At 41.0% G+C, this 13,394-nt stretch overlaps 1 protein-coding gene across 6 annotated transcripts in view; it reads right to left on the reverse strand.

Moving 5' to 3' along the window:
• LOC106586049 (dachshund homolog 1) overlaps positions 1–9,216 on the reverse strand; it is a 290,058-nt gene extending 280,842 nt beyond the window's left edge. For all 6 annotated transcript variants that reach the window (XM_045707806.2, XM_014172867.3, XM_014172869.3 and 3 more), the window contains exon 1: positions 8,423–9,216. In XM_045707806.2, the coding sequence (XP_045563762.1) occupies positions 8,423–8,967 (545 nt within the window). In that variant the 5' untranslated portion in view covers positions 8,968–9,216. The remainder of the gene's footprint in view (positions 1–8,422) is intronic.
• Between the last annotated feature and the right edge of the window lie 4,178 nt (positions 9,217–13,394).

Here is a 13,394-nt window from a genome sequence, read left to right on the forward strand (position 1 = left end):
TATATTATAAGAGAGTGCTCAGCCAAGAGAGGGAGACAGAAGAATGAGTGAGTGAGAGAGAGCGAGAGAGAGAGAGAGAGAGAGAGCGAGGGAAGGAAGGAAGAGGTTAGAGGCATTAGACAAGCTGGCACCCTTAGTGCCAAGCTCATACTGAGCACTAAACAAAACAATTACCTTAATTTGCAAATATGTTCGTTTAGGTGTAAACACGCCAAAATAAGAGGGAGCGAGGAATAGCAAGAAATAGAGAGAGAGAGGTGACATCTGGGGAGAAAATAAAATACACTATCCTGTCAATACCACGCTACCATATCATTGAACCTTAACCTCACAACCATTCATCTAACATCACAGACATAACAGAACAGGAAGCATTTGACTCTAAAGGGGAGGGGGAAATCTATTTTTAAAAAAGCCTTTTCTCGTGGGCCTGATGTCATTATACTGTACAGTAAGGGGATGGAGATCTGGCATATTAGCTGACCTAGGATCTGTGTCTGTGTGAAGGAGCAAAAGGGGCAGTGGTAATCTGGGGTCACGGTGGGGATATTATAACTGACCTAGGATCTGTGTCGTGTAAAGGCTCGGGAGTGGTAGTGTTAGACGGGGGTGATAGAAGACATATTACTACTGACCTAGGATCTGTGTCTGTGTGAAGGCTCGGGAGTGGTAGTGTTAGACTGGGGTGATAGAAGGCATATTACTACTGACCTAGGATCTGTGTCTGTGTAAAGGCTCGGGAGTGGTAGTGTTAGACGGGGGTGATAGAAGGCATATTACTACTGACCTAGGATCTCTGTCTGTGTGAAGGCTCGGGAGTGGTAGTGTTAGACGGGGGTGATAGAAGGCATATTACTACTGACCTAGGATCTGTGTCTGTGTGAAGGCTCGGGAGTGGTAGTGTTAGACGGGGGTGATAGAAGGCATATTACTACTGACCTAGGATCTGTGTCTGTGTGCGGGCTCGGGAGTGGTAGTGTTAGACGGGGGTGATAGAAGGCATATTACAACTGACCTAGGATCTGTGTCTGTGTGCGGGCTCGGGAGTGGTAGTGTTAGACAGGGGTGATAGAAGGCATATTACTACTGACCTAGGATCTGTGTCTGTGTGCGGGCTCGGGAGTGGTAGTGTTAGACGGGGGTGATAGAAGGCATATTACTACTGACCTAGGATCTGTGTCTGTGTGAATGAGCGGAAGCGGCAGTGGTAATCTGGGGTCACAGTGGGCAGTGGTTTCCGTAAAAATATGGAGTAGCCAGCTAAGTAGTAAAAGTAGCCAGTCAGGCAGTTCTGGGCTGGGGTGAAAAAAATAATGCCACCTGAAAAAAATCATGCAGAACGAGCTCTATTTTAGAGGCCTCAGTTACATTCCAATGCCTTGATTCCATCCAGAATACACCACTAAATAATTGAATACTTTAATGACTTTACCTTCCAGATTGATAAAATTAGTAGTGGTATTGAGTAGAAAGACATAACTTTACAATCAAAATGACTGAAAATGTATGAATTCAGTACGTTGTTAGTTGTTTTGGATATTGTGTAGGCCTATATTATCAGGACTATTTTCTAAGTAAGATTACTTTTTTTAACATTAAACCTGTCTTCTCTTGATATTAAAGTCATATTTACAGTTTTACTGCAATATATGAATTGCCACAATGATTTTGTTCTTCAAATAATGTATTTTATTGGCTCTGCTGCTGTGGACATTTAAAGGAAAACAATGTGTCATTTTGTAATTTGGGTGAACTACCCTTTAACAGTTTGGCCTCTGAGTGGGATTGTTGTCACAGAGCTGGTATGGTTTCAGACCTGTCAATCAATCACTGTGGATGGGACTTTGAGGGAAGGCGGTAGATTAGTAATCTAGTCTGAAAAACGAATCTAGTCTACTCTTTCCATATAGTTTATTGTGGCAAAAACAAAATCTAGTCTTTCAATTTAGATTATTGTGGCAAAAACCTAAGGAAAAAAGTTTGTGTTCCATCAAGTGTTTAGAAACTGTTTAGAAACAATACAGAATTGAATGGAAAATGGATTTAAGGATGCACATATTTTCTCCCTCCACCGTGATTATTTTTTGACTGTTGCCAACCGGAGCGTACAAAAATTACACATGTACCGAGAGGTGGGACAGACAACAGACTAAAATTAGCTTAGTTAATTAATGAAGTGTGAAAATTAGTCTGTTATTGGCTATTTAGCCGATGGCTGGCGCTTATGGAAAACACTGAGTGAGAATATTATAACTGACCTATGATCTGTGTCTGTGTGAAGGAGAAAAAGGTGCAGTGGTAATCAGGGATGACAGTAGGAGTATAACTGACCTAGGATCTGTTTATGTGTGAAGGAACAGGGGTGACAGTTGGAATGTATCATTACTGATCCAGGATCTGTGAAAGAGAAGGGGCAGTGGTAATCTGGGGTGAGAGTAGGGATAGAACTGACTCAGGATTTGTCTGTGACCCAGGTAATCTGGCAAGAGTCCCTTGGAAGTACATGAAGGAAAGGCAAAAAAATCATTGCACTCTGCACAGAAATAGATACAGTAGCCTATATGCAGCTCGTCGAGACGTTGGCATTGGGGACGGAAGGCATCCAACCTATAGGATATCACACAGCAATGAAAGCAAGCACACCAATAATGTATCAACATGACCATATTACTTGAGTAAACATATAAAAAGTGAACTGTCAAATAAAGTGCCACCAACAACACACCAAGTTACATACTCAAAACATATTCTAACGTACTCAAAAAGTTGTAATCTAAAGTGAGCATAATACATATAGTCGCAATATTTACACCCAAGGCCTCATCTTGGTCAGACATCAGAAGTAACATTGCATGGGCCCAGCAGGGATGCCGTGTCGCTATTTACACAGTGGCTGAACTGAGTCTGTTGTTTTAACCCCTTACGCTCGTGGAAATTGGCTTATATGGATAAGGACAAATGTAAATGATTCTAACAGAAGAACTATAAAAAGCATATGCATGACAATGGTTGTAACTGAAAGAGAACATCTTGTAGATTATGGGGCAATTATCAGACTAAAAATGAGGACACAACAGTTCACCTGACACGACTGAATCCAAACATTACGCTGTTGATTTTATGTGCATTTTACATTTGCTGTACTTTTCACAGCATTTGTCAATAACTAAATCTGAAAATATTCTAGATACATTCAGTAACATAATAAGTAGGTGTAGGTGAAAGATAAGAAAAAAAAACGATTACAGTGAGTGAGAGGTCTAACTTGTGTCGCCGAGTGGCCACACACCTCTCCAAAGTAATTTGCTCTCCTAGCTTTGCCATTAAGGAACTGAGGCAAGCACACTTGTAGTTTTTTGTTTTGAACACAGCCCTGCGTGCCCACATAATTACGGTTGTTGTTTACGCAATCCAAAAACTTTCCATTACAAATCACAATCTGGGTCAGGTGGGCATCATTTGAAAACGTATTCTATTGCCAACATGGCTAGCTAAGTTATAAAACATGATTTTACAGTGTTTGGCTTTCAAAAGGCACTTCAGACAAACAGATTGTCATTTTGGTGGGCATAGAATGGAGTCATGGGTGAATTCAAATGCATGTTCCGCGGCTAATTTTCTTCACAATATTACAAACATAGGCTCATTCTGTTCAGGACAACCCAAGGTATAACGCATCCTTGTAACTGTGGATCGAACAGAAATGTTGATACTGTTAATGGCATAAGTTTTAATATATGGAAATGTGAAGTGCACATTTGGACAGGTGTGTGGTTTGCGGTATTTACAACCTTTGCAATGAAGGTCGACAGCAGCCTCAGCAGCAGTCTGTAGGGTGACATGTTGTGCACCCAATCAAAGGATCAGAGAATGAATCTAGTACTGAAAGCATAATTTTTTAGTCTACATTTGTTTAACTAGGCAAGTCAGTTAAGAACAAATTCTTATTTACAACGATGGCTTAGGAACAGTGGGTTAATTGCCTTGTTCTGCCCTTGAACAACAGATTTTTACCTTGTCAGCTCAGGGATTCGATTTAGCAAACTTTTGGTTACAGGCCCAACGCTCTAACCACTAGGCTACCTGCCACACCCATAAGCTATAGCTAGATAGCACTGCAGTGCATCAAATGTGGTGAGTAGTTGACACAGAGAAAGAAAGACAATAGTTGAACAATTCTGAACAAATTAATTTCTTCCAAAATTAAGGAGAGGCAAAAGAGAGAGAGAGGGAGAGAGGTAGCTACAGTATATTTCGCAGTATATATTTTTTCACGTTCACTTACTTAGCTAGTGTCAAATGCAAATAGCTCGTCTAGCCTACTCAAACACCCAGCTCAAACATAGAGAGATGTTATGTTAGCTAGCTGGCTATGGCTATCCAACACTTGAACTCTTCCAAGTCAAGGTAATCTTTTGGTTTTATTATTTTATTGCCACCGGGGCCTGCCAGTGTAACTGCTAAACTGATTGCTGCTGACTACACAGTACTGCATGTTTGCAGCAGGTTTACTAACGTGTTAGTTCTAGTAACTATGCTGACTATGACGTGACAACGATGTAGGCTGTGTGTAGAGGTTTTTTCGCCTGGTAACTGACAGCTGATGTGTTGTGCACTGAAGTCCACAAGCAAAGGGATAAGGTGAGAGGAGGAGAGCTCGTAGATACTTGCGAGAAGGAATTATAAATACAACGAGCTGTTTGTATGTATCTGGTATGAAAGGGAACTGTGTTTGCGTGTGATCAGGTGTGTATTCCTTCTGCTGATTCTGTTGAAAAACGTTTCTTAAACAGAAGCAAACGGAACGAAACAGGGATAAACATTTGCAACTGTTAGACTAATGATTACACCCTAGACCAGCTAAATGCAGACAAGAGTGTGCAAGGAGATATTAAATGTGTCAATGTCTGTCACCTTGATTACTCAAAATTCTCTCGACCTGTGCACCTACATTGTAAACTTTCATTCATAGGCTAGGTTGTAGCAACCTCATGATGGGTACAGGGAAAATTGGAATATCATGTAGTAGCCTAAACCTATCAATGTTACATTGAGCTGGGTGAATGGAATATGAATGACAGTCATCCAATATGCTGTAATAGAAATAAGGCCATGCTCATAAAGAAAGAATCACCCTCATCTTAAACGTCACAGAGCGCCACTGGTACAGGACTATTATGAACACCATTGTCACCGAAAATCACCACTGCATGAAAGACTATAACGTCATTGTGAAAAGGACTTGGGATAAAAAAAACTAAACTATGTAAGGCCACTGCACTAATGTTGAATAAACTATATCATTGTCCTACATGGGCCTACTTTTTTGGTGGACTAAAAAGCTACAATGGACTACATTGCTCTAAATTACAACTTCCCTGACTGAGCTCCAAACAACAGAAATAGGTCAACCAAGTAATGTAAATACAAGTTACTCTTCTTCTTTAGAAGTTAGCACCTGACTAGGCCTATATCCAGTGGACAGATGCCTCTGTTTCAAACCTATGATGTAATTCTCCAAATGGGACAGGCAGGGTGTGTGTGTGTGTGTGTGTGTGTGTGTGTGTGTGTGTGTGTGTGTGTGTCTGGCCGTCCGTCCGCTCCCCACCTCCTCATTCACAACCCGGTGAGTTCAACCACACACTCAGAGAGGTGAAACTCATTGGGGATAGCAACCAGAGTTGTCTAGAACTGCTCCAGAACTCTATCTGAAGGGGAGGTCACAGTTCCTGTTAGGTTTGTGTAAATGCTGCATGATAAGAGAGGGTAAGGTGAATTGAGTGTCTGTGAATGTGAATAAATAGGGTGTAGGATAAAACTAGTGTTAAGGACAGATGTAGAGATAAAATGTGGAAATACAGTAGTTTATGAATCCATTGGTATCAACATGTAGACACAGCATATCTGAATAGAGCATTGAAAAGAAGTTCAAAACACTGATGAAAGCTGATAACATCATTTGATAAAAGCCATGCATTTTCAATCCTAATAAATAACTAACGATCTTCAGTATACAGGGCCCATACACATGGTCAAATATCAAAATTCTATGTTTGCATATTCTGCTATATACATTGCAAACATTGCTGTGTCTTCCTCAGAATGCATTGTGAGCAAATGCATATGTACTTTCAAAAAGTAAATAACCCTTCAGTACATTATTTTCAGAATATTGATTCAATAGCAGCAAACAAGAAAATACTTTTTCTTGATTATCCTGCAAAAAACGGAATATTTAAATTCAGAAATGTAAACCTTATGTGAACCCACCCATAAATTCCTATTTGTTTGCGACAATAAAATGTGTGTGAGTCCATCCACATATTTGTGTTTATGCAAGCAAGTGTGTCTTACAGCAAAGTGTAATAAAACAATTATCTTACACACTCAACATCATTCTCAAATACACCAGTAACATTGTGCATAACAATGGCGCCTGACGTAACATTGCGCCCAGATAGTGATGTTTTTACATTTACATTTTAGTCATCTAGCAGATACTCTTATCCAGAGTGACCTACAGCTTAGCGCATTCATGTTAAGGCCTCAAAGACTCTCTCGTAACCGCCATAAAATATCTATGTCTGCTTTCCATCATATTTGCATTTCCAGCTCATTTCGCAATGGGAGATCAATATTAAATCAATCAACAGATTAGATGGCATATTTGGCCTGATTCAACCCATCCTATCAGATTGAGCAATACATCACAGCATATGAGCAACAGCACACTAAAAATGGCTTTAAATCAAATATTGATCTCTACCTAAATCTGTCACCCATAAAATCCTCCTACACATTAGCATGGCTTGCAAATGAAAGTGTATTTTGTAATGATCCAGGTGAAATTTTAACTAGGGACAAAATAAACTACTGACTTCCCTATGAAAAGTATTTATTAATCTGGAGACAAACAGTATATTAAGCAATTTAAATCCAATTATTTTAATTCTCTATGGTCTAATGTTTTAAAATGTTGTTTACTTAATTTAAAGTTCAAAGAATTTAAATGATTGCCCCTATGGCTAGGACAGCTGATATAGGATAACCTACTTTTATTTCAATGTCATTTAAAAATAAAGTAGGGTTAATGGTGAGCTTAATTTAGAGTGGAAATGTGGTAATGCTCACACACAGAGTTGCGGACCTGACTGTAGTATACTTGACTATATACTATAGTAATTACTGTTTTTGTGGACTGTAGTATACTGTAGTATTTACTGTAGTATTTTTGCAGACTGTAGTATTTAATATAATGTTTTTGAAGACATTACTGTAGTAATGTAGCATTTTGGTTTTATTATATTTTACAAAACAGTGGGGGCTTTGTCCTTAAAAAGAAAACTACTGGACAAAATACTCAAAGAGCAAATTTTCCATAACCTGTAGGTTGAGTAGATAAGTAGGGTTGAGGTCTGAATGTATACTTCAGAACATCTGCTCTTTTCTATAACCTGTAGGGAACATAATATAGTCTATATTTGGCATGTAGGTTGCTCAGTTATGGGTGGCACAAATTTGGATACGGGGAGGGTAATGGGCAGGGTCTATGCAAATTAAAATACTGTAGTATACTATGTAATTACTGTAGTGTTTTTGCAGACTGTAGTGTTTTTGAAGACATTACAGTAGTATTGACTGTAGTGTTTTTGCAGTCTGATGTATACTTGAGCAGAGTGCCTGAGTGCCTGGACAGAGTGCCTGGACACAGCCCTTAGCCCTGATATATTGGCAATATACCACAAACCCCAGAGGTGCCTTATTGCTATTATAAGCTGGTTACCAACGTAATTAGAGCAGTAAAAATAAATGCTTTGTCATACCCGTGGTATACGGTTTATAATGTAGTATTTACTATAGTATACTACACAATTCTATAGTAAGTCGTGTAGTATTCTATAGTAAACTAGTATTTTTTCATGTGTGAGCTTTCCCTCCAGGCAATGGTTTTCAACTTGCTGTGGGTTTTGGACACTTGAATTTCAGGCCATGAAAAAGTCCTCAAGTAGCCTAATTTAGTAACACTTTCAAATGACTACAATGTGACTGTTGCGTTTTAACATTCGTTTGGATTGAGCAAGTCACTGACACAACTCTTTGCAATAAGAATAAATGCAATTGCCATCAACCTGCCACAACTTTTCGAGCGGTGCGCCCTCGCCATGTCCATCTGTGTTTCCCTGTTTAGCCTACTAAAAACGCCATAACAGCATAGGCCTATAGTCAGATTTGGCACAATAGAGTATTACAAAAATGACCTAAAGTTCGGTCATTACAGCTAAATGACATCTCAAACATATGACTTCCACAAAATGGAAAATGTCTCCCCCTTCCTGTGTTAGAGTTTTTCTACCTTGACGCCTAAGCTTCTGCCTGCGTAAAACCTATAAATCAAATTAGCATCTCTCATGTCTCCACTCACCTGGCATTGGTGCAGTCATTGTACAAAGTCTCGAAGTCTTTTCTGGAGATGAGTTTGCAGCGATTGACTCCTGGCTGGATGGCCCCTAGACCTCGCAGGATGCGGACCTGCTCCACATTGCACACCACCGGCGTGATCTCCAGTCTCTTCAGCTTGGTGTACACGGTGTGCAGTCCTCCGACCAGGTGCTTCAGGAACAGATCGAACGCCTGGGGCAGGCAGATGAGTTCGCAGCCGTCCACGGTGAAAGACGCCACCTTCGCCCCCCGCAGATCTACCATTTTACACTCGTTGTTCTGCGGGGTGTTTTCAACAGGCGACGGGGTCGAGTAGACTGGCTTGCTGGGCAGAGTCCCGGTCGGGGTCGAGATGCCGGGGCTACTGTTGGCGAGGAGCTCCGTGCGGAACAGGTTCTGGCCGGATGGGCCCACGGAGGGAGACGGGGAAGAAGTTGTTGACGGCGGGGACGTGGTCGCGGAAGGAGTGGAGATCGAAGGCGTCTGGACCAGAGGGATTGGCTGGATCAAAGCAGCCGGTACGGCCATGGTCACCTAGGGGAAGAAGAGTAAGTTCAAAGTATAAAAACCACTCCTGCGGAAAAAAGTGCGGCAGTCGAGAAACTCCAAATGAAAGATTCCACGGGAGTTTAGCTCCTCTGATGAGTTGGGGAGTAGAAAGAGATGCTGAAAATACGTGGTGAGCGAGGGTTTGGGCTGAGCGCGGTGGGACAATGATCAAAGATAGAAGGCGGAATGACAGGAGGAGAATGAGCAGATAAGTGCGGCTCCGCATATGCTCTGTTGATGAGTTGTGGTTGTCACAAGGTACAGAGAGGGAGGAGCTAGGGGACAGTGGAAACCTTTGAAGAAAAGACAGACAGGATTTAAATATGATTATAATTTTATTTAACCTTTATTTAGTTAGGCAATTATTACAAGCCATTATATCATATTATATAACACTTCATTATTTTATATGGCTTTCTTTAATCTAAAACATGTTTTTGAGATGTTGCATGTCATACGTAATCTCATGCGTCAAGGGACATTGAGTGCAAATACAGTGAAGTAAGGAAGACCGGGAATGATTGTAACACATTTTTAAGTGACTGTTAAGTAAACATACTAACTGATAAAAGTAGCCCTACTTCCACGCAATTATCGCTTGTCTTCTTTAAATGCACTTTTGAAAACTGAAATCAAACAAACGTATTATACCTTTTTCGATTGGTTTATATTACGAAATCACATTTTAGTGAAATTATATCAATGAAATTCTGCACCGGCAATGAGTATCTGGGAGGCCGGCATCCCTCCAGAATGGTCAAGCGCCATGCAACAGCTATTTTGCTCATCGTCCTTATTCACCCGGCGCCCGCGATAGGCGGCTTTGTCAAGCATCAGCCGTGCTCCTGCGGTTCATGTGTGGTTTTCCTAACAAAGCACACCCGCCCTCTCCCGACCAGTGACACCAGTCAGAAGAAATACGATTTTTTTTCAGCATCAAGCCAGTGCCATGCCTACTCCCTGTCACCACTTATTTATTTATTTATTTATTTATTTGTATTATTTAAGATACATTGGATGCCATTTGAAAAAGGTTTCTGGAAAAGTACTGTAAATGATTATGTGTGTGCAGTATATATCAGATAATGAGGGCCAGTCCTGGTCACCTGGATCCACTGGTGATGACCAATCCAAATCCAGTCAAATCTAATTTTATTGTCATGTATTTGCAGGCTTCTCAAACAGTGCAATTGTGACAAAAGTGACATAGTAATCCAGTAAGTAACATAGAAAAGCAATCAAATAACTGACATTGCAATTATATAACACTAAGAAAACGACTAAATCAAGTATGAGGCATGCAGATAAAAAATACAAATAAAAACTTTAGGGATAATAGTATGGACATTGTTTGCCCATGTACATTGTGAGTGGAATAAGGTACATACCATAAAGCATAGAGTTATATGAAAGTAAATACATTAGTAGTGCAGTAAGGTGACATAAGAAAGGGGTGGCTTTGAGACAGGCGGTCCGAGACTTGATGTTGACCCTCACTGCAGCAGATCCCTCTTCCTTGTGCGCCGCCGCCTCCCGCCTTCACAATCGGAGGTCCCTTTAAGGTAACAGGTGACATGAATCTGGACCCCCTCATCTGTGGCATCCCAGGTTGCAGGGTTCTTCTGAATGGCTCCTATACACAAAGAAAGAACATTGAGTTACATTTTAATTTACTCAAAAGTAGAGAAAACCAGTGTAACTCATTTAATAATATCAAAGCTTACTGTGAAGAATGGTCTTCAGAAATAAGTCCCTGAAACAGCCCTTATTCCCTGCCCCAGTCCAGGTTGTGGCGATGTAAAGACGTTTTGACAGAATGGAAGGTAGCAATCGCCCCACTGTCGACTTCAGGTCTTGGCACCCATTATTTTATATACAGTGCTCTGTCATTGAATGCGGCCCAAACTTGGCACCGTTGGCCCGTTGTAGTGTCTCACTTCTGGCCCTGTTTGAAACAATAATGTTACATTGAAATGAAGTAAATACTGTGCAAGAAAGAACAGATAGGCAAAGTCTCATCTGGTGTAAGTGAATGTAACGTTACATACCTCCATGACTATCACATCCACATGGAGTGGTGAATACAGAGCCTGGGCTAGCCATTGCCGCCACGATTTACGATGGAGTTGAGTGGTGACTAGTGTGGGCGGATTTCAGCACCAAAAGAATAGCCCACATTTACACATGACAAAACCACAACAAATGTAAGGTATTTATAGAAACAATTAAAAAAAAAGCTTGCAGTCCCCCAATTTAAGATTAGACAAATTCATTGCTATTGTCTCTCAGTGATATTGCCAGAGAAGCCAGTGTTTGGAGGATATATTGGCACGGGTGTTGGCCAACCGTGCCAATATATCCTCCAAACACCGGCTTCTCTGGTATTATCACTTTTATATAGCGGGTTACCAACATATTCAAATATTGATTGACATATTTTAATTAAAAACGTTATTTTGTTGAATTTATTCATACTATTTCATCCTTCCACAAGATTTAGTCCCGACACAAATCTAGGGTTGCTACCCAAGCCGGCTGGTCATTCGTTCTATCGGTTTGGTTGTCAGAGACGCGACCCAGTTGCTCAGTCTTTTTGTTCTGTATCCATGGATGCGAGCGACCCAGTTGTTCATTCTAAATGTTCCATTGCTATACTGGCTGGCAACGTTCTTATCCCTTGCTTGGTAGCTAGCCAACTACGGCTAACTTACAGTCACGTCAAACAGAGCAGCCAGAATAACAACAGTAGCGGCATTTGCATTTGTTTAAGCGGTTTTCTAGTGACATTTATTTGGAGACATCCATAACAATGAGCTAATGAGGCGCGATTTCGCTTGGCATAGAAAATGTGCTCTCTCGTCAGGACACTTGTTCAGAGGAGCTAGACAACGACATGTCCAACACAATCTTTTCAAACAGAAGCTGGAAAGACTTAGTTTTGTTTACCATTTTTCAATTTACATTTCTTTGTATATATACATAAAAATTATGCCAGCTGATTCATGATTTCGACTGTCTAAGAAACGCTGCCTGCTTTTCTGTCTTGTCCCGACTCCCGACACGTTCATTACTATGGGACGGCAGGAGATCGAATTTGAATATTGAAACGATGTTGCAAATGTCGGAGAGACAGACAGCAAGATTTATACAAATCTCTGCTAAATGTTAGTCTAAAAGAAATGTGGGATAATGTCTAGATGCTTTTTATAGTGGAGATCAAGTATATACATTTCCTGGCTATGTTGATGAGACAGTGGATTGCGCAGTCAGATGGAACAGAGTAAATAGGCATTTTAACGTCATAGATTTAGCTGGTGGTAACTTGTAAAATAGACACCGGCTGGAATGTGGTTTTAACCAATCAGCATTCAGGATTAGACCCACCCGCTGTATAATTAATATTAACTCATGGCTAGATGGTTTTCCTAGGGCTTGTAGGTGTCTTCTGATTGGAGGCTAAATGCCAGAGATGCAAAAGCGGCCTGACAAGGGCGTATAGCGGTCCTATGAGTGGGGGCTACTCGGCAGAGATCATGTCTTGAAAGGCAAACTCTTTTCACCTGCTTGTGGTAGGAATTTATAGCTTTGGGTGTAGGGAAAGTGGAAAATAGCAAGCAGGAGGACATTGTTTGTGTACTGGGTAGGTACTTATTGGATCTGAAGACGGTTGTCATAAATGAGTACTCTGTGACAGGTGAAGTGTGAAATTGACTGATAAAACTGATTGCTTCCCATACGTTCACTTCCCTAAACTTAAGCAGGGGGACACGTCTGGCACTGCAGGATTTGAGTCCCTGGCGGCGTAGTGTGTTACTGATGGTAGGCTTTGTTACTTTGGTCCCAGCTCTCTGCAGGTCATTCACTAGGTCCCCCCGTGTGGTTCTGGGATTTTTGCTCACCGTTCTTGTGATCATTTTGGCCCCAGGGGGTAAGATCTTGCGTGGAGCCCCAGATCGAGGGAGATTATCAGTGGTCTTGTATGTCTTCCATTTCCTAATAATTGCTCCCACAGTGTAACGCCCTGGCCATAGAGAGGGGTTTTTTGTTCTTTATTTTGGTTAGGCCAGGGTGTTACATTGGGTGGGCGTTCTATGTTCCTTTTTCTATGTTTTGGTATTTCTTTGTTTTGGGCCATGTGTGTGGCTCCCAATCAGGCACAGCTGAAGCTCGTTGCTGCTGATTGGGAGTCACACATAAGGAGCATGTTTTTCCTTTGGGTTTTGTGGGTAATTGTTTCTGTTTTGAGTATTTTCCTAACAGGACTGTTTGCTGTCGTTTTTGTTCATTTTTGTAGTGTTCTCTTGTTTTTTGAATTAAAATTCTAATGATGAACACATCCTCTGCTGCACCTTGGTTCCCTCTTCCAGACAGCCGTTACACACAGTTGATTTCTTCAAACCAAGCTG

This window comes from Salmo salar, chromosome 25 (genome assembly GCF_965601325.2).
Source record: "Salmo salar chromosome 25, fSalSal1, whole genome shotgun sequence".
NCBI lineage: Eukaryota > Metazoa > Chordata > Actinopteri > Salmoniformes > Salmonidae > Salmo > Salmo salar.